The 23,509-nt window shown below is 34.6% G+C and overlaps 1 protein-coding gene across 9 annotated transcripts in view; it reads left to right on the forward strand.

Annotated features, from left to right (window-relative positions):
• LOC145261151 (uncharacterized) overlaps positions 1 to 20,297 on the forward strand; it is a 1,211,790-nt gene extending 1,191,493 nt beyond the window's left edge. For all 9 annotated transcript variants that reach the window (XM_080119457.1, XM_080119452.1, XM_080119454.1 and 6 more), the window contains one exon: positions 19,510 to 20,297. In XM_080119457.1, the coding sequence (XP_079975583.1) occupies positions 19,510 to 19,882 (373 nt within the window). In that variant the 3' untranslated portion in view covers positions 19,883 to 20,297. The remainder of the gene's footprint in view (positions 1 to 19,509) is intronic.
• The last annotated feature ends 3,212 nt before the right edge of the window (positions 20,298 to 23,509 follow it).

Here is a 23,509-nt window from a genome sequence, read left to right on the forward strand (position 1 = left end):
ACGTGTTCCATTTCAGATCAGGAGTAAAGGTCAAACCTAGAAGCTTGTCAAAACACGGGGCTTCTCCCAGACGAGAGCCATCCATCCCAATTGATGCCAGATGGAGATCAGAGCGTTGATGATGTAAGGATAGGAGTTTGGTTTTAGATGCATTAAAGGTAACCAGCCACGTTTTCCCCCACTGAACCACGCGCTCGAGATCAGAGGAGAGAGAATCAGAGAGAACTTTGTTATTTACAGCCTTTGATGTAGATGGTCGTGTCAACAGCATAGATGTCAACGAATGATTTAAGTATGTGTTTAGGGAGGTCATTTATGTAGATCAGGAAGAGAGTTGGGCCCAGGATTGACCCTTGAGGGACTCCAGCATTTATACTGCAGGCCTCTGATTTTTGTCCATCGACCACTACCCTTATGAGTCTATCGGAGAGAAATGATTTAATGATTGAGAAAACATTTCTAGTTATACCGTAGCTGGAAATCTTGAGAAGTAGACCCTTATGCCATACCTTGTCGAAAGCCTTTGATATGTAAAGAGCAATTGCCCTAGAAAGGAAGCCTTTGTCAAGAGATTCACTAATCCTGTGAGATATAACCGTTAGCACATCTGCGGTAGATCTTGCAGAACGGAAACCATATTGTGTGTTACTATGAAGGTTGTTTCTGCTGAGGTGGTTGACTATTTCTCTATTTAATATGGATTCCAGCAACTTACTCATAATACACAGGAGACTTATTGGTCTGTATTGAGAGGGAGATGACTTATCACCTGAATTCTTAAATACAGGGCAAACTGATGAGGTTTTCCAGGGAGTCGGAAAGCACTTCTCCTTAAGGCAGCGCTTAAACAGTTTCGTAAGTATGGGAGCAAGTTCTGGTTGAAACAAAAAAATTTAAAAAAAGAAATTTTCTTGTGCGAATGGGACTCTCCAATCGCGATTTTCGAAGCTATTGATGAAAATTTTCTTTTGCTTATTTAAATAAATTCAAACCAGTACTATTGCACAAATGTAATGGAGCTGATATGAATAATGAATTTCTCTCTGCCCCTGTTGGCTGTGCCTGTGGTAAAAAGGAGACAATGATCATTCAAAACATGTTTTGCTGACCAATCAATGGAATTTTATGAGCACGATATGAGCAAGGGTTAGGGTTCAATATAAGCAGGAGTATTTCATCTATTTGGTTGGTTGGTTGTTTTTGTTTTATGGCATATCAACCCTTTTTCAGGTTATTTAATGCCGAATCTAGTTATTTTGAGGAACGATTTTTAATGGAGTATATTTGTTTTTTAAGTCAGATTCTATTTAACCCATAGTTGGGACCCTAACAAGTACAACCACTCCGGGTCAGAGTGGACCTGGGAGCAATAGCAATTAAAGGGTGGCTCCACACTCCCCAAGGCCCGCAATGTGGGGCCTCACCATCGGATATAGTTTAAGGTCATATCCAGAACCGTTTTCATCTATTTAGTTTGCCAATTATCTGTCACTCAATTCTGATTTCTCTCTGTTGTAAAGGTACTTCTTGTTGCGATAACCAGTGTTCCTTGGAAGCGGTATTAATTTTTTTTTTTTTTTTTTTTACACTGTGGTCAACACTTATCAAGACCCGGAAGCCACTCAGGGGTAAGGGTTATTGCAAGTACATTACGTTAGTGTGGAGATTTGATGAAGTGTTTACTTAAGGGGGCGGTTCATTAGGAATTTGTTAACGTTGGACTTGAAGACATCCAAGTTGTAGTCAGGTGGGAAGCAGGCAGACGGAACAGAGTTCCACAGGCGTGCAGTTCTAAGAAAGAAACTTTGTAAATTTAAGACTTGTAGACGTTGGTTTGTTCATCAGCCAAAGTTTTACTTTTACAGTTAGCCTTTGACCATCATATGACATAGACATGTTGACACACCGGTTCTCATTAAATCACCAAAGTTAAGCAACGTTGAGCCTGGTCAGTACCAGATAGATGACCATTTGGGAATACCATATTTTCTCTTCTTGAAATGTTGCTAGGAAGAGGAAGAGAAAGAAAATTTTTGCTCTGGAAGTCACATAATTTTTCTAACTTTATTGAGATCAACTCTGACCCCTAGGTGGCATTCAAACTTTTAAGTTCAAACTTACAGCCTTGGTTATGTATCAGTTTTCAAAGGAATCCATTGTTTTTTTTTATACTGAAATAATATAAACAGCATGGACATACAATATCAAATGCAATAAACAAGAAAACTTGCATTGAAATTAGTAAATGAGTATTTTGAGGTGTGACATTAACGTCTTTATACACGTTCTTAATGTTGAATAATCAAATTCACACAGATTCTCATTTGATTATTGAAGATAAGCAACACTGATTCTGATCGCTACCACATGGGTGACTATTTGCGAATACCAGGCGCTGTATGTTAGAGAATGTCAACACTTACCTGCAAGAGTTGCAAAAACCTACTGTTACATCTCCCCTGACAGTGATATATGTGCGACTGGGGGCCGCTTGTGAAATTGATGTTCCCATGAAACTTCCTTCGGAGGAAGTTGATTCAATCTGCCTAGAACAATGCCAATTCAGGATAGAAACAGTATCTTGATTCGGGTATGTTAACTACTGAAGCCAGCAAGTTGGTTCATAGTGTCTTGTGAAACAATGGACATCTTCTGAAACTTTTTTACACAATGACATTATTTTTTAATCTTTTTTGTCAATTGTACAGGAGATTAAACTTAAATTGCTTCCTTGTAAATTAAATTAACTTATTGGATTTAAATAAAAAAAATAAAAAAAAAGCCGGACGCTATTCTTAACAATCCGTCCTCCCATTTTTGTTGGTGATAAATATCACAAATCTTTCTGTATTCTTCATCTCTATATGAGTTTAAAATTTTCGTAGATGTTGTCTGCTTTGCTGACGCTATGTTAGCAGCAGCAGCCCTATGCAAATGACTGAGCCAATGTGCGATGTGATGTCGCAGCAGAAATAAAAAGGACACATGTGTTGGAAGAAACAGTGTTCAGAGGGAGTAGTTTTCAAGGGTGGTCGTTGTTCAGAGAGGCATGTATTCGAGACATAGGGGATTCGAGACATGTTTGAGACACAAGAGAGCAGAAAAAGACATGTTCAAGACATGAGAGAGCGGAAAAAAACATGTTCGAGACACAAGTGTTCGGAGAAGTGGGATTGGAGACACATGAGTGATGTCAGAGCAGAGACAAAGCCACACACGCCCGAAAAGGAGAAATAAACTGTTTAAATATTTATAAAAAAATGTGTTGTTGGAAATATCAGGTATAAAGGTTTCTGTTAAAAAAAGAGTCAAGTGTTTTTTTTGTTCTTTCTTCTGTTCCTTGCGACGAAGTCTACAACGTATTGTGTCCGTTAAAAGGTAACAACACCGTTAAAAAAAGATGCATAACGTTACAATACATATTTATTCTTAGTATAGGTTTTGTTGTTGTTGAGTATCACTTGTTCATTCGTTTCGTATGAATCAGATGATTTTTTGTTGACATTGGTTTTCCTGATATCTTTCTAATCAGGGACTTACAGGAAGAGGCACGTGAAGGTTGCCAACATCCCTCAGTGAAAATGTTTCCGTGGAACAAGCTGGATTCGAACTTGGCACACCGAGGTTATCAAACAGTCGTTAACCACTTGACCATCGTCACCTTCCTGAAGGTGCTGTTTGCTGTCCTGCGACAGTCAGAGGACAAGCAGCATGATCTCATTTAATTTATTACAAAAACACAGCAGCAACTTTTTCTTCAGGCACAGATAATGTAAACGCCCCTCTTTTCTTCTTGGAAGCGATAGTTTTGACAGTATTCTTTAGGCTGCTTTACTATATTTTTAGTCCCCCGACAAAAGTAGGGTGGACTTGTAAATTCACCCTTGTCCATTTGTTTGTTCGTCTGTCCGCACTTTTCTCAATGAGTACACCTTTGAATTTTTGGAAATTTTGCACAAACATAAAACATGATATGAATAAAAAAAAAAGTAGCAGAACGGATTTTCCGGGAAAATTCTGGTTCCCCCCCCCCTCACAGGGGCGCTTTCCAGGTTAAAATGGCTAAAATTGACACGCGTGGTTATCAAAAAAAATTGATGTCTTGGATTTTTATAAAACTTTCTGAAAAGTTGTAACTGACTGACTTATGTATAATTTTGTTTGTCTATACTTCGCAATAACTCTGGGGTGTGCCTCAGGGGCTCTTTTAGGGCTAATAAAAACACTCCATTTTTGGGACTATTTCACCATATTTTTCCAAAATTTTGATGTGTATGTCTATTTAGTAGTTTTACATAGTGCTGACCTCAAATTTAACTATGTTAAGGCCTTGGGGACTTTTGGGGCTAAATGGGGGAGGGGAAAATGATAGGCTTAGTCATTTCTTTTTTTACATGGTGCAGAACTCAAATTTACATATGTTAAGGCCTAAAACTGCACCGTTTGTTCATTTTCCCCAGGATTTGACGTCCCCTAAGGACTTTTAGGGCTAAATGGAGGGAGGAGGGGCAAATGCTGAACTTTTTTTTATGCCTCGTGCATCCATATTACATCAGTCACCTGCTTTCTATGACCTCACGTTACCCTGATCATGAGGTGGGGTGATGAGGGGTGAAGTGAGTTCTCAACCTTGCCCAAAGGTCTCCCACAGACTATTGGAGGGAAGGAGGCGCCTTACACTTCCTTTTGACAGTAGTTCTGTCCTGCCACCCTATACTGTGCCTAGTATTCTCAAATGGTCACCCATCTGATGCTGGCCAGATTCATTGTTGCTTAACTTCGATGATCTGGGGTGAACCAGTCTGTCTATGTGATTATGACGTGTGTGTATATATATATATATATATATATATATATATATATATATATATATATATTAGTGATGGGATGATTCCGTACTAAATTCCTGATTCCAATACAATTACCGATTCCGATTCTTTATAAATCTCTAAATATTTAACTATGTAGCTGTATTTTTTCACCGATTACCGTAAAAACACACATGTTAAATGTGCAGATATTTTCCTAAACGTAAAAATGGACTGGGGGAGGGGGTGGGACGATCTATTGATTTTTACCGTCACTGGTGGTTTTAAATCAATAAATATTTATTATTTTATCAATATTCCAGCAATGGAAGATTTAGCTTTAAAGAAAATCAAATAAAAAAAGACAATTAAAAGAATCGTTTTGGCATCGGAAAATAGGCATCAATTTTTCCAATTCCGATATCTATTTTGATATCTTCAAATATTCCAATTTTTCCGATTCCCGATTAATCGTCCTAATACTATTATATATATATGCGTGTGTGTGTGTGTGTATATATATATATATATATATATATATGTGTGTGTGTGTATATATATGCGTGTGTTTGTGTGTGCATGTGTGTGTGTGTATATATATGCGTGTGTTTGTGTGTGCATGTGTGTGTGTGTATATATATGCGTGTGTTTGTGTGTGCATGTGTGTGTGTATATATATGCGTGTGTTTGTGTGTGCATGTGTGTGTGTGTATATATATGCGTGTGTTTGTGTGTGCATGTGTGTGTGTGTATATATATGCGTGTGTTTGTGTGTGCATGTGTGTGTGTGTGTATATATATGCGTGTGTTTGTGTGTGCATGTGTGTGTGTGTATATATATGCGTGTGTTTGTGTGTGCATGTGTGTGTATATATGCGTGTGTTTGTGTGTGCATGTGTGTGTGTATATATATGCGTGTGTTTGTGTGTGCATGTGTGTGTATATATATGCGTGTGTTTGTGTGTGCATGTGTGTGTGTGTATATATATGCGTGTTTGTGTGTGTATATATATGCGTGTTTGTGTGTGCATGTGTGTGTGTGTGTATATATATGCGTGTGTTTGTGTGTGCATGTGTGTGTGTATATATGCGTGTGCATGTGTGTGTGTGTATATATGCATGTGTGTGTGTGTATATATGCGTGTGTTTGTGTGTGCATGTGTGTGTGTATATATATGCGTGTGTTTGTGTGTGCGTGTGTGTGTATATATATATGCATGTGTTTGTGTGTGCATGTGTGTGTGTGTATATATGCGTGTGTTTGTGTGTGCATGTGTGTGTATATATATGCGTGTGTTTGTGTGTGCATGTGTTTGTATGTGTATATATATGCGTGTGTTTATGTGTGCATGTGTTTGTATGTGTATATATATATGCGTGTGTGTGTGTAATATATATATTACACACACACGCATATATATATGCGTGTGTGTGTAATATATACATATATATATATATTTATATATATATATATATATATATATATATATATATATCCATTCATGTGTAATCACCTTTTTCTTCACCATATTCCCTCTGCTTAACTTATTTTGTTTTCAAGTAAGATCTTTGACTTACTTGTTGTTTCATCAAATACTTCTGTATGCAAAATCCGATCCCGCATTTTGCTAATTCCTACCCTCTGATGAGAAGGAGAGTATTTCTTCGAAACTCCGTGGATTAAGAACTATCCATTTATCTAGTGTTTTCTTTTCAGATTAAATATGTTTTTAACTCATTTCAAAGTGTTTTTTAACATATTTTATTAACTGTTTGCTCATATATATATATATATATATATATATATATATATATATATATATATATATATATATATATATATATATATAAGCGTTACTGCATAGTGCACCTGTGCATCAATCTGGCATGGATTTGAATTTCATCAAACTGAAACTCTTGAAAATTGTGTTGATTTTATCATTAAAGCTTGTATCTCTATAGTAATATAATTAGGAGACAATTTCGTGCGTGTTCAATAGTGTAAATGAAACGAAATTTTAAATTTCTTTTCTCTTGTTCTCTCTGCCTTTCCTCCTCTCTATTTCTATACACCCCTCCCTCTCTCTCTCTCTCTCTCTCTCTCTCTCTCTCTCTCTTAATTATTTATATCATTCCATTCCTCTTAATATTTCTTTGTAATTTTCCCCTTTATTTATGCTATTCGCCCTTCTTCCCACCATCTTAAACATTCGCTTACAAATTAAGTGCGCAAGATTGCAAACAACATCCAGAGTTTTAGTTGTTATTGTATGCCTGTATATAAATTAATTTGTAACGTCAGTGGTTGATGTAGCAGATTTGATATCGGGTGGGTGAGTGTAGTGTTTGAAACTTTCTCTCTCTCTTTCTCTCTCTCTCTCTCTCACTCACTCACTCACTCTCACACACACACACACACACACACTTTATTACAATTACAACAGGAATTTTAAAAGGAAAAAATAAAGTATCTATAATAAAAATAAACGAAAAACTACCGTGACAATAGCAAGGAACTTGTTGGGGGTTGCGGTCTCTCGTGATGATAGATGAGGAGGCGGTGAGGGGGTGGGTCTACATTTAAAAATCAAATGATAAATCGGAGAAGGAGGAGGAAAAGAAGAAAACCCCAAATACTAAGGTGGTGTGTCATGCGTAGCCAGCTGTCCTTGTGTGGGTAGAGACTGGGTCTAACGGAGCTGGCGAATGCTGATCGAAGATGACGGGGTGCACTTGTTTGGCAGCCAGATAACTATGGAGATTGGGGCTATGGGAGAGGTGCTCGGTCGTGTTCTTCCAGCAGTGCAAGAAAATGAGAGGTTCCTAAATTCTGGTAGACAACAGATTGCAGCATTTCATGTACTCTTCGTTTTCACCCCCACCCCCGCCTCTCATACAATAATTCTTTCAAAGTTCTATGCCTTCGCCACGCATCAACCAATCACCCTCGGAGCATGCCGATCTGAGATTCATTCCTTAGTTGGTGTTTATCATTTCTTCCTTCTGTTATTGTCTTTTATTCTTTCCTTCCTGAGTACGACACAGAGGTCCATCTGGTGATGAAATCCCAACTAGGGAGATTTGGGGAATGTAGTAATCTCTTATTTACAAATACTCCCAGGGCCAATCAAACCATGAGTCGATGTGATGGTACAAAAGTGCATGTGTGGGTAGGTGCTTTTTCGAACTAATATGCTATCACACACACACACACACACACACACACACACACACACACACGCAAACGTATCTTAAGTATTAACCGGTTATCTGCCCTTGTAATGATTTCCGATTTGTCTTACAGATGGCGTTCTCTACTTCCTGTTTCACATTCTTTACCAAACTTTTGTTCTCTCTCTCTTTCATTCGAATCGTGGCTGTAAAGGCACGCAAATTACACAACCCACTATGTATCGTTCATAACTTCTCTGTGTAAATAAATATTCCTTGTATACATGTAGATATGTAACTCTGTTTTAATGTCTTCTCTTTTAATGTGTTTCCTTTTTATATCTCTTCTTTAAATGTACTCAGTAAACTTGGCCTTTGTTGTTGACTAGCCTGGCTGCCCGGCGTTGCCTGGGTGTTTGGAGGCGTGGGTTGAGCAAAAAAAAAAAAAAAGTAGTGGTAGTAGGCAGGCAGGCTTGAACCCGTATTGCAAAAGAGGAAAAGAATGTGAAAACAGAAACGTGACGTCTTTGCCATTGCATCCATCGCCAAACAGGAAGTGGCGAAGGTTTAAGTTAAGGCTAGTCAATAAAAAAGAGTGGATGACTTTCAAAAATATTGGCGAAAAAAGCGATCCCTCCTTGTAGAAAAGTGTCAGGTTGAGGGTGAAAGAATTAATGTTTTTGCCCAATTTTTCGATATTTGTCATCCAAGGTGTCGAGCTTCAAAACAATACTGCTCTCGTGAAAATCCGTCACCTCTGTCGAAAGTTTTAGGCAGACATACATACATACATACATTTAAACAGACAGGTGAGATTTCTATTGTAGATGGTTTTTGAAACACGCAAAATGCATATCAGAACAAGTGGCGACCTTCGACTTTCAAAGTAACAGCCTCTACAAAATATTGGACACGCTCTCTACAGATCAATAACTCCGATCTATACACATGTATTGCAAAGTATCTATAGATTAAAGTTTTGAATGCTTTAGCTGAGGGACGATTGTTTGTACTGTATTGATTGGACTATTGTTCTTATTTTGATTGTTATTTGTGCAACGTTTCAATCGGATTAGCTGTCAACCGTCCTCAGACATGTTAGTTGATGTTTGGAAAAGAAAAGAGAAAAGTCACTGGCTCCGTATCTATTTTCGTATCCTTTGAGTTGGTCTCTATTTTATGGTTATTGTTTCGTATTTGTGAAAAAAAAAAGTTGTTAACCAAGGGGAGGCAACTCTAACAAAGTTAACAGGGGATTATCTCCCTTGCATCGCCTAAATTTTAAGGGTGCACAATGGTTTTTTTTTTCTACAATTAGATTTTCAAATGCTACTAATCTCTAAGCGTTGTCTGCTTAGTAATTTTTTTTTTTTTTTAGCATCTGTGCTGCCTCTATAGATTGAATAGAAACTATTATTTACTGACTTATTCCTTTACAATATATGCATTTTTTTTTTCACTCCAAGCAAGGCATATTGTCATTTAGATGTGAGAAGATTTTAAATCTGGATCATGTCTGCAGAGGACTATGCAAGGAATTGAGCAACAAGATATCTGTTTACGTTGCTTTTAAACCTCTGCAAGTTAGTACATTTGCGTTGTTACGTTGTCTCTAATTATAGGATATGAGTGTTTGTTATATTGTCTCTATAATAAAGGGTTGAGTGTTTGTTGCGTCATCTCTAATAATGGATTAGAAGAGATGACGTGTTATTATCTATTTATGTTGAATCATAAAGGGAATCGTGTGTGAGTGACCTGTATTTTCAGAACCTACCTCTGCTTCTTCGATGTTGGACCATCTGGAATTTCTCGTCCTGGAGGGAGACTTGATACCTGTTTTTGGATGAAGATTCAATCACTCCAAGACAAGGAATTAGTTCTATAGTTTATTTCACTTTTCCCCGATGTCCTGCAGAAGGTGGAAAGTGAAACCGGCCTGTGTGGGTTCTTCTTCTACACACGTCAGCCTTCGCCCCCCCCCTCCACCCACCAGCGAAGAGGAGGAGACAACGGGAAGCCGTCCGTTGTCTTCCGAGTCCAAATCAAATCTCAACGATTCAGCTAACCTGATCACATGACTCACACGCAATCAAATCAGCTGATCTTTTACTTCTGGTCAACGTGTCTACACTATAACTGACCTCTTCCCCCCTCTCTCTCTCTCTCTCTCTCTCTCTCTCTCTCCCTATTCCTTAACACATTCAGGGAAACAAGAAACACGAAAGAGGGGGATTCCAAAGTTTAATAGTCCAAAGGAAGAAAGTAGAGTAGAAGGCTTTCCAGCATATAGGGACCTCAACCGTGATGGGGTGGGGTTTTGCTGCTTGTCGGATTAATCGGGAGTATTTACGTTGAGTAGGCACTAGTACACAGAGCGCATTCCATATAAGTACTTGTAAAACAGTCACAGGGTTACAACATCGCAGTGATGGAACAAGGGTTGGAGCAAAAGGCCAAAATCAGAGCAAGTAAATTGATAAGAACAGATACTACACTTTAGATTGGAGATTCTTTTTTTAGACCCTAAAAAAAAAAAAAAATAGTGGTAAGTGCAGCAACTCAGATGTGGCAATGATACTCCATTCATTGAGTATTAAAACATTTTTTTGTTAATAACACAAAAAAACATATGCTATGATACAAAAATGAAAAAAAAAATTTTTTTTTTTTTTTGAAGAGGTTTAATGCTCACACATTAAATTAGGCTGTGTTTTGGCAATAACATGTCGAGTGCTGTCTTCGAAATGGTCTACTGTGTCTGGTTTATCAGTATAGACATGAGGCTTTACATATCTCCAACGAAAACATTCTAACAGGGTTAAATCGCATGAATGAATTGGTCAGTTGACAGGTTCATTTCGTGAAATTATTTGTTCATCAAATGTTTCTCTCAATAAATTGATCGTATCATTTGTTATTTGCAAATGTTACTCGGCTGTTTGTCTTTTCATGATGAATTGACAAACTAAGCTGAACTCAAATAAACGATAGTTGCTATTAATATTTAATTTTTTTTTAATAACAGTATTTATTGAACCTTATTTGATTAGCTGATCTTTGTGTTCTCCTCTTCTTGTTTTTTATGATGATGATGTTTAATTTATCCTTTTCTACTATGAAGCCACCCCCATCCCTACTCTTCTTGTTTCCGTTATCTGCTATGGTTTTGCATCTTCTCCTCATCATTGCCCCCATCCTCATCTCAACTCAGTTTTTTTCTCTCCCCCCCCCCTTCCCCTCCCGTTTCCCAATCATCTTTTTGATCCTTCCTACACTGGGACATGCAGGGGCGCTTGAACCAGACAATTGCACTACCACCACACCACCACCAATAACAAAATCAGTTCCAAGAAAAATGAATGCTGCTAATAAGAACACAACATTAGGAATGACGAAGTTGAACACATTTCATTCTTCTGTTAGTGGAGTTCAGTTTCCCACTCTAGAATATCCCCCAGTGCAACAGTAAAGGATAAGCAGCCGTTCAAAACACAGGAAAATTATTCCAAGAATCATATTCTGTTTTTAAAGGAATTAATACATATATATATATTAGACAACTGAATGCCAAGAAATAATTAGACAGCTGCAGAAATAAGAAATAGTACTCAACACATAAAAAAAAAAATGCGGAAACACATAAATTCATCTGAATTTGTGCTTATTTGTTTTAATTACGTATATGTAAGGATAAATCCAATATAGTGTACGGAAAAGTGGGCACAGAATTAAATCAAACTCTTCAGTCGACTAATATATGATTAGTGAAGTCGTAAGAGACAATGGATACCCGTTGTAAGTGTGCGACCATGAGGAGTCTGCAGTGAAGCAAGGCTTGCACAATCTGCATCTGCACTTTCCTCGGACTGGCATTCCTTGAATCGAGTGGAAAGTAGAAGTTAAAGACGACTGCAAACAATGCCGGGATAAGCAGAAAAATACTACTTCGGAGTTTTTTGCTCTCCAAGACTAATTACAGAATAAAAGTTTTGAGAGCCTAGTCTACCCTACTATTTAATTCATAGCAGGAGGGAGGATATATAGGTTCATACCTTTCATAAAGATATGAGTGAAAATGATGCTGTAACACCAACACGCACATACACATAAATATTTCACAAAAAAAAAAAAAAATCTATAAGTGGACGCTTTAGCTAGACAGATGTATACAACATAATTTTCTACACAGACAATCTATTCTATGTTAACCAGAGGGGACTCGGAGACTTTGGGAATTCACCATCTATAGATATTTTGGAGAAAAAAAAATGATTGGTAAGATGAATACAATTTTAGACTTATTATTTATTTATTTATAGATGCTCTGTTATATTTAGCAAATATTGAGCTTTTGATAAAAAAAAGACTGGAATACATAAAGAATAGGCACTATACACAGAATTGTACATTTTAACAAACCTCTCTCTCTCTCTCTCTCTCTCTCTCTCTATATATATATATATATATATATATATATATATATATATATTTCTATTTATTATATTTATTTGCTTCCTCACCAAAGCAAATTAGGCACAAGGCCGTTTTTAATGTGGGGTAAAAACCAGCTCCCCTAAAAGTAAGCAAAAAGGGGGCACTCTGGTTACCAAAAATAATAATTGTCTCAGTATAGAGGGTTTCCCCTCCATTGACTGGTACAAATTACCTTAAGTGCAGCATCTGCAGAACAGATACTACACTTTGATCCCAGCCCGAAGACCAAGAACAACAGAAAAAAGGCAAGGAAACCTTAGTTACCATGTTGATCTGAATATTATGCTTTTATTATTAAATAATCGAGCACTCTATTGGATTTCTTTCTAGTCAATGAAACCAAGAGTTATATTAATTTAAAGGGAAAAACTCTACTAGGGATTTTTTTTTTTTTTTTTTTACAATTATCAAAAAAAGAAACCCAATTATTTTTACCTCACTCCCTAGTTTTGTCGATTTTTTTTTTTTTTTTTTTTCGTTGACTTTGTAATGAAGTCATATGTCTCGGATTTTATATACGTGGATGTCTCTCGAAGACGGTAAGAGATTATTTTTATTCTAAACACCTTATATTGACATTTTTTTTTTTTTTTTTTTTTTTTTTTTTTTTACAGAAACATTTTTTATGTAAAAATTAAAATTATTCATTAAAAAGTATAATCTCAAAATTATTTGCGAAAATGCGTGAATAAATATATTTGAAATCATCAAAATTCATGTCATAAAGGATAGGAATCACTGAATTTGTTGGTGTCGGGCTGCGGTATTGTTCTCCTCAGTCCTATGTGATCCACCCTCCCAGGCTTTACCTTCTGTCTGAGAATAGCTTGGTATATTTCGAATTGTTTTAGGCGTTTCTACCAGGGAATGTCAATGGAGGCTGCTCGGGCATTTTTTTGTAAGCTAGATTGTGCTGACTTTCCAAAACCATGCATGACCTTGTATCTAACTTCTCCCGGACAGGAGATAAATCATATAAGACTTGTATATTTTTAAAGTGGAGCTATTTTTTGCATTGAGAATGAGATTGAAACACTTGTAAAAAAATTCACACGATAGAAACAAACTAATTTTTCTGACGTACTGTTCCAATCTATCCGATCTACATTGTATGGTTAACTCATTTGCATATTGCTTTGAAATGTGTCATTTCATTAATTAACTCTTCTTTATTGCTTTGAATTCGATTATTGTTTTCCGTGTAGTAATTGTTTACAACTGCTGTTTTATTTCGTGAAGAAATGTCCAGAATTCACGCTCAAATTATTTTCTGCAATTCAGTTCGAGATTTTAAGTTAGAAATAAAGCTATCACCTTCCACCCCCACACACACTATCTTTCAGACGAACAAGTCGGTCAATTTGCTTTATTGTAAATAATAAAAAATAATTATTTTGTAACCTTTTGAAAAGAATTTGAAAGCATTTAAACCGTCGAATAGAAAGGCATTTAAACTAGCTTTAAAATTTTTCACATCTCTCTCTCTATGGATTAATCCTAATCTTATAAATACAAAACTGACAAATTAAAAAATTAAAAAATATATCCATTTTAAATGTGGAAATTGATGAATCGCACAGGTAAGAAATTCATTTTTATAGTATGAAAAGGTTAGTAATTGCAATTAAGAATAGGAAATTGGATCAAATGTTTGTAACATGTCTTCTTCCTAAGATTAAGGGTGGTGGTGTTTGATCAACACTGCTGGGGAGCCATGATGTAATATACTGTTTTGTTTTTAAATCCCCGAAACAGTGTTTCATTGTAAACAACTGATGATCCCTTGAAAAATAAATTATTGGTATTATAGTAAATTCGAGAGCAAGTTGATGCAGTGATTGCAGGTGATTAAATGACTTACTGACTATATGATTTTCTAACGAATGATAAAAAATATTTTTTTTTTTTGTATAGTTTTAAAGGTTAAAAACTTCAAAGACACTATATATATATAATGTATAAGTTTCCTGGAAATTTTTGGGTACTATTCCTCCAACGACCTAACAGCAAAAATTTCATATTGATATATATACAGGGTGGGATGATAAGTGTCGCCCTAGAAAAACAACACTACAGCTTTATTTTAAAACTTTTATCGAAAACAATCAATTTAGGTAACTTTATTATGTAGTAGAGCTGTAGGTGTATCAGAATTTTTGTAAGAATTTTTGACACCCCTAAGACGAAACTGCGAATAAAATATAAAAAATTCGTAATTTCTCTTTTAAAAGTGGGTTGCTTATTTTCTTTATGGATTATACTTCCAAAATAAACTATTAAAGTTGTTTTAAAAGTAGTAGCAATATTTTTTCTTTTTTTTTTTTAAACAGTAATGAAATTAATTGAATTTTACGAGTTCAGTATTTTGCAATTTTTAAACTTTAAAAATCTATCAAAATTTTTCTATTGATTCTATTTTTACGATATTTTCAGGATCAATGTGAAATTTTATGCTCTTTCCAATAAACCGAATATAATATTTTAGACAAACGTTTTTTTTTTAATTCACGCCCCCCTCCCATTTTGAAATGTCTATTAAAAAGTAAATACTTAATTTACTCACCAAAGTGTTATATATCTCAAATTGAAGATAAAAGATCAATAAATAATATATTCAAATTTAAAACAAAAAAAGTAGTGTTTTTTTTTAGAAATTTACCTGTAAAGTCTGAAGTTTAAAACCTTCTTTTTTTTTTTTTTAAAACACATTTTTTTTTTTTTTTTTTAATGAAACCTTGGTCCTTGCTCCCTTAATTGAAAAAAAAATTAGGGCTTGCATTACATTTTTCGAGTAGTTATAAGCTTGGAAAGACAGGGGGTGGAATTATTCAATATTTTTCACGAAATTTCTGACACGCCTAGTAGAGCTGACATCTATTCAATGTAGCTGCCTTCAGCCTCAAACACCACCTCAATATGGATCCGGAAATGGGACATGCCTTTTCCACAAGTGCCGGCAGGAGCTCGAAGAATACTTGACGGATGGCAATAATCAGGCTGGCTTTGGTGTTGTAGGAGGCCATGTTGGTGATGTTCTCGATTTATGACCAAACAGAGTAGTCCAAGAAGTTCAGGTCAGGGGAGGGGGAGGGCAGTGAGAGAATGGTGCAAAGTCATAGCACTCCTTCTGAAGTCAAGTCTGAGTCTCTTTGAAGTTGTGGATCGGTGTTGAGTCCTGCTGTCAGATTCAGGGTCTGCTAGCGGCCACCTGATTGCACCAGGGGATCACCACACTCTTCAGCACATCCAGGTACATTTTGATGTTGACTTTCAAGCCGATTTCGAAGATGTGAGGTGGGATGATGTGGCTTTCACTTGAAACCACACTAAAGACCATAACTGTGGCCAGAAATTTTGTTTTCGTCACCCTCGGCATGTCCCTGTCATTCATGGTAATCCAGTGATGCATTTTGGGTATGCTGGCAATGGTCCTGTTGTCATAACTTGGATTGCTAGAGAGCATGAGTTGTACACCGGCGCATCTTCGATCTTGTGTGACATGATAGAAGGCTCCTATCGCTCTTGGGATTTATACACAACTGGCCAACCTGAAGATGGTCTGCAGCAAAAAAAGAAAACCGGTTTTCATCAAATGGAAATGGAATCATGTTTTTTCTAGGGCGACAATTTTATCATTCTGCCCTGTATACTAGTGAGACTAATGCATTGGTGTTGCCCAGGAAAACCGAGAAATCCAAGAAACTCCTGCTCTCACCGTAACTCTATATAAGTACTTTTACTCAATTTTTATAAAAAAAACTATCAGAATTAATTCATTTTATTTAACTATTAAATTTATAAATAATAATGAACACATAAACGTTGTGTTATTTCTTAATTAATGATGAGTGTCCTTGTAGCAACATGCATGCATACATAGAAGGGAGTTATATTTTTGTTAGTTTAAAATTTTGGGGATGGTGAAAGGGAAATTTAAATAATAATGTCTATACACAAACACTTGAAGGAAGGTATTATTTTATAAGAATACAAGTATTTTTGAATGAAGTAAATGTTATCAATTATTTTATCTGACGAGAATCGGTGTCTCAATGCAATTATGCTATACGTGTACGTATATATATATATATATATATATATATATATATATATATATGTGTGTGTGTATAGTAATTTATAAAATATATATGGCGATTAAGCTACACTGAATATTCCGCATTTTATCCACTCTAGGATTCTTCAGGCTTATGCAAGAATTTTGTGGTTGTCTGTCGTTTTTATATATGTACCTTCTATTGAGATTTTAGTTAGCCAATCAGCTTTCTAGTATCCACCGCGCCCTTCCTATCAGCCAATGGACATGCACTTATAGGACAAAGGCCCATTTGACCTCTGGTTGACCCGATTCTTTGTGTGTGTTCTATTTAGCCTGGATATCTAGTGTCTTGACCTATTTTTAATCTAAAATCTGCGAAAATTTAGAGATGATAATTAAAGCACATAATAACAAAATATTAAATAAAAACAATGTAAACAACAACAAATTAAACAATAAAAAAAGTAGACACCATGACAAAAATAAAACTAACACAAAAGACACATATATAACTATTGAAAATTTGTTGCCTCTGTCAAAAGTTTTAGGCAGATATACATACATAAGCTTGGCCTTTTGGCCAGGATCAAAGTGTAGTATCTGTTCCGGCAGATGCTGCAAGCTATGACTAGCTATGACTAGCAAAGACCAGATGTGGGGGCAACCCCACATGCCTGACCATTAACCAGCTCCCATTTCCCACCTCTCGGGAGCTGGTCCCCTTTTTCCCTTCCCCCTCCCTTCACTCCTCACATTAAAAATCGGCCTTGTGCCTAATTTGCTCGGTAGGGGAGCAAATAAATACCATCTGTTCTTCAGATGCTGCACTTCCATTTCTTGTTCTCTTTTGGTGAAGGAGAAATCCTTTACGACTGAGACAATTTTTATTTTTGTACCTTTTCTCCGCGTTAAAAAACGACCCTGGTGTCTAACTCTGTCCCGTGGGGAGGCATAGTGAATAGGTACATACATACATACATTTAAACAGACAGGTGAGATTTATATTATAGATTACAAATATTTTTATAGAAGTGCATTATGAATAATTGTTATTATGCATCCATTTGTATATCTCAGTAAATTGTTTTCTTTCAGTATTGAATAGGTGTGTCAACATGATTTAGCCTCATTACTCACCCTCACAATCATCAGTTGCCTGGTGGAGAGAGTAGGTTATGTTCGGTAAAATCCACTTAAAAACAATTACATATGTGGGTGTTGTCTGATTATTTTGAACTTCTATGCTTGTTTATTGAGGGACTAGCAGGCCGCCCAGCATTGCCCGGTCGTAAAATATGCATGAATATTATATTTTAATTAATGTAGAATTCTTATTTATTATAAACTGAGACATGTGCATGTGAGTATTATGTTTTTCTAAACAGTTCACTTCTTGTAAATAAAAAGAAATCCCCAACCTGAGATCCAAACCTAAAGACAGTGAGTTAAGTACGATAACCATTAAACCAGTTTGACACGATTTTAAAAAGTATTTTCAAACTTTCTTATTCTTAACATAAGGGAGCTGTCATGTTTCACGACCGCGCATGCGGCATCGTGGAACAGTTGACAAATTCGATGACGCTCAAATTCGATGACGCTCAAGACGTTTGTTTAAATTTTGACCCTTTAGCAGCCCATTTTTTTTTTTAATGAAAATCGATTAAAAATTTCCCACATGCCTGAATACCCTATATACCAAATTTCAAGTCTGTAGATCCAAAATTCATTGAGTATATAGGTTGAGAAATGTCTTCACACATGTACACATTCTCACTTTTATAGATATGTAGATTACCTTGAATGAGTCGCCGTATGTGCGCATTTATAACATGCATTTTAGCTATAGGAACACTTGCAGTGCCATCCCTTGCACAAGTTTTGTTTTGTGTTCAAAATATTCGAACTACACAGAGTTCTAAGACTAAGATTTGAAACCGGTCTTCCGAAATAATTTAATCAACATTTGACTTGTGTGATTCACTTTTGTGACATTCTGATCGTGTGCGATGTCTGAGTGCATGCATTCGTGTGTATGCGTGATCACTGACTCGAGTTGTTCATTTTCTCTTTCTATTTCTTCCCTTCTATGTGCACATAGACTGGTACTAACAACTTTACCCAGCGTACATTATATGAGTTGCAATATTTTGTACATTATATGAGTTTCAGTATTTTGTACATTTTATGAATTGCACTATTTTGTACATTTTATGTATTGCGCTATTTTGTACATTTTATGTGTTGCGCTATTTTGTACATTTTATGCGTTGCGCTATTTTGTACATTTTATGCGTTGCGCTATTTTGTACATTTAATGCGTTGCACTATTTTGTACATTTAATGCATTGCGCTATTTAGTACATTTAATGCGTTGTACTATTTTGTACATTTAATGCGTTGTACTATTTTGTACATTTAATGCGTTGTACTATTTTGTACATTTAATGCGTTGTACTATTTTGTACATTTAATGCGTTGTACTATTTTGTACATTTAATGCATTGCACTATTTTGTACATTAAATGCATTGCACTATTTTGTACATTTAATGCATTGCACTATTTTGTACATTTAATGCATTGCGCTATTTTGTACATTTTATGCATTGCACTATTTTGTACATTTAATGCATTGCGCTATTTTGTACATTTTATGCATTGCGCTATTTTGTACATTTTATGCATTGCGCTATTTTGTACATTTTATGCGTTGCGCTATTTTGTACATTTTATGCGTTGCGCTATTTTGTACATTTTATGCATTGCGCTATTTTGTACACTGTGCAAAAGTTAATATTTGCTCGTTTATACTTATGATTTTGGAAATATTTTGCTTCACTTTTTAAATCTGACGAATAACAACTCTTGTTAGTATTTGTTTATATTTTAATAACGCCATTTTAATTGTGTGTACATATCTTTTTTTGTTTGGTTTTATTTGTTGTTAATTATATTGTAAATTGTCTCTTTTCAGTCTTGAAAGCCGGGATAATCCTTTTGTTCCTGGTGGAGAGCTCGCCATAGACACAGAAGACATTTTGAAGAGGGCTACAATCGTGCGGGACAAATTTATTCTTGAGGAACAAGAGAAGCAAAAAATTGAGAATGAAGCGTTGGCTCAGGCGCAAACCCAGGACAAAACAGACGGACCGACTGGAAAAGCCGTAGGGAAGTCTCCGGATACGAAAGGTACCGGGAAAGACGTTCCGAAAGAGAATGGAAAGGTCGACGAGGAGAAGGCTGGCGAACAAGCAACGCGCCCCCCGACGGGAGGACAAACTGGCGAATTGCAGGACGGCCCTAAGGATAAGAAGAAACAGAAAAAAAAATGCTGTACAATAATGTAACGGGACAATTCGACGCTTTAAGATTTAAAAAAATAAAAACAAGAAATGAACAAAAAAAAGGAGGAAATGTTAATTTTAACGTTCAACAATTAAATGCTTTTTATATGCCAAAATAAATGAGAAAAAAAAGAAAGAAAAAAAATTAACACACAGAAATACAAGCATGTTCACATACATACACACGCATACATACATGCATATATATATATATATATATATATACATATATATATATATATATATATACACACTCCAGCTTAAAATTATGAAAAAATGTGTCGAAGATTATGATGTAAAAAAAATAAATAAATAAATAAAAACAAGGGGGGAAAAAATGACATTGCAAGGTTATGATTATTATGATGATGGTGATGCTTGGGGGATGATGAGGTTATGATGATGATGATGATGATGATGAAGAAGAAAAAAAGAAGAAATACATCCTTTATTGAATAAAGGAAAAGAAAGAGTGGGAAAAAAAAAGAAATGAAAATTTAGTTGCTTTATTTGGGGGGTGGGGTAAAAATTGTGACATTAAAATTGATTTTTTTTTTTTTTCAAAAAGAATTGAAAAATATATGTACACACAGATACATGCACACGCATTTATGCATTCATATATATATATATATATATATATATACATATATATACACACATACTGTTACAAAAATTGAAGATGTGTCATGCAGAAATTATAAAAAGAAAAAGATTAGTTAAAATATTTTGCATTCAAAATTACCATTGAAATTACAATTGAACTCATAAAATTATTTTTTCTTCTAATATATATATATATATATATGGCAATTAAGCTACCCAGATTAGCCTGATGAATCCTCATAAGGATGAAACGTGGAAAATTCTGTGCAGCTTAATTGTCATATATATTTTCAAAACTTACTATGTAGCTCTACTTACATATTGAGCACTGTCAAAGTAAATATTGAAAATATTTGCATAAAATTTTATGTAGATATATAAAATAATATATATATATATATATATATATATATATATATATATATATATATATATATATATACTTATTTTTCCCATGATTACTGTAAAAAAATTAATTAGGATAAATTGTGAGTATATTAATTGTTGCTTACTATTTTTACTTGCACACTGATATATATATATATATATATATATATATATATATAAAACTTGAAAATGTATATGTGTGGGTATGTGTATATACATATATAACCTTCAAAATGTATGTGTGTCTATATATATATATATATATATATATATATATACAGATATTTTAAATTAAAAAATTCTTTGTGTATGTGTGTATATATATATATATATATATATATGTGTGTGTGTGTGTCTATATACATGTATATATATGGGGGCTTTCAAACAAAAAAGCATAATATCTATATATATATATATATATATATATATATATATATATACATATATATAATGCTTTGAAATTAAAGTCACATTTATGTAAGCATATACATACAGATGTGTGTATATATACGCATACATTATATATATATATATATATATATATATATATATATATATTTTATATGTAAGGTTCCTGATGAAAGACAATTTTAGTGAATGACTTATTGTAAAAAAAAAAAAAATGAAATAAAAAAAAAAAATACATGTAAAAACAAACCCTTTCCCCTTTTTGGAAAAAAAAACAATAAAAAAGAAAAAAAAGAAAATGGCAATAAATTGTACTTTATCAATATTATTTACACAACACATTACACTCAACCCACATACAACCAGTATATTTATTTATGTGTTACAGAAGATTGGAAAGACATCACTACCGTCGGTTCCAATTCTAAACAAAGTTGGACCAATATCTGGTCGCCTATGTCGGACTCTCTTCAGCAGCTGCTTATATTTGTCTGCTTGGAAAAAATAACAGATATAAACAGAGGTTAAAGAGTCCACCCTGACAACCAGATATTGGTCCAACTTTGTTTGGATTTGAAACCGACGGTACTGATGTTTTTCTGATCTTCTGTAACACATAAATAAATATGTATCACACTTTTATTGTTTAAATTTTCTTAATAATCGAAAACTCTGCTGGGGGTTCTCTCCCACTAACATTAAATAGGTGTGTGTGTGTGTGTGTGTCTGTATATAATTAATCTGAAATGCAATTTCTGTAGAAAATCTCAAAAGTGAGAGCACAATGCAAACTTAGTTCAGTCTCATTATAAATTTATTTCAGCACTATATGTCCTTTTTCAAATGAGGAGTTAACTTTAAAATATCAGGTGCAAACCTTACTAGTTCGCCTCATTTGAAAATACCCTTATAGGGTTGAAATAAATTTATAATGTGATTGAGCTAAGTTTGTGTTGGATTTTTTCCTGCCAGGAATCCAGTTTGCAAAATACACTAGTATCGTTCTTTTAACTCTTTTTATATATATATATATATATATATATATATATATATATGCGCACACACACACACACGTCTGTTTGAAAACTACAGAATTTTCTATTTTGTAATTTTTCATTGTGCTGATGTTTTCGTTCTTTTTCCTTTTTGATTTTGGTGGAAAATGCAAAAAAAAATATATATATTAATGACAACATAACGAAATAAAACAAACCGACTCCCGAAGATGATTGCAAAGATTGAAAGCTCTGAAGATGGCCATTAGAAGAGACTCGTGAATTACCACCAAAGATCTAGAAACTAGCCAGCTGCATGGAGACAGTATTTAAAGAAATCATGAAACTAGAAAATAATTCTATAGTCTTGAATTCAACTTTTATCAATAACAATGTCTGTTTTATATATAGACAGGGTTCGCACAGATTTGAAAAGACCTTGAATGTCTACTTTTGCCTTGAGAAGGCCTTATTTCTATTATTACTGATGTAATGATGGGTTGAAATAATAAAGATGGACTTAAGAGCAAGAGGGATAAAGACCTGACCAGAGATAAGTTCGGAAGTCAATTTATAAAAAAATGTCAAATGTATGCTAGACTCTAATACAAGCGTTAAACCGGTGATGATGATCTTCTTCCATCACCTGTAACGGAGGGTGTATGAGCACATGTGAAAATATTAGCAGGAACCAAAGGATAGCTGGCTCGCTAAAAATATTAGCAGCAGCAGCTGTTAAAGCACGTATGCAGATTAGCAAGTGTGTGTGAGCTTCTCACAAGAAAAGGAAAGAAAAATGCACCACATGGCGAGGAATAGAAAAGAAAAACATGCGTCGGGTAAATGAAAATTTTATCAATAACGATGTTTGCTTATATATATATATATATATATATATATATATATATATACCGGGTTCACACAGGTTTGAAAAGTCCTTGAATTTTGCTTTGAAAAGGCCTTATTTCGATTATTATCTTGAAAAATCCTTGAAAATATCGAAAATGTCTTGAAAAAGCTGTAAAAATTGTATTTATGTCCAGTGAAGATTGGTGTTGAAATATTAAAAATAAAATCGAAAGAAGTACTATTAATTTATTTTTTTGAGTATTAATAAAAAAAAATACCATTAAATATTTTTTTTAAATATTGAAATATTCGGAATTCATCATTGAACAATCCCATTAGTGCGGGGTCCATATGGGGTGAGTGTAGTTGCGGCCACCATAAA

Source organism: Euprymna scolopes, chromosome 37 (genome assembly GCF_053919585.1).
Source record: "Euprymna scolopes isolate OS-2025 chromosome 37, ASM5391958v1, whole genome shotgun sequence".
Classification (NCBI taxonomy): domain Eukaryota; kingdom Metazoa; phylum Mollusca; class Cephalopoda; order Sepiida; family Sepiolidae; genus Euprymna; species Euprymna scolopes.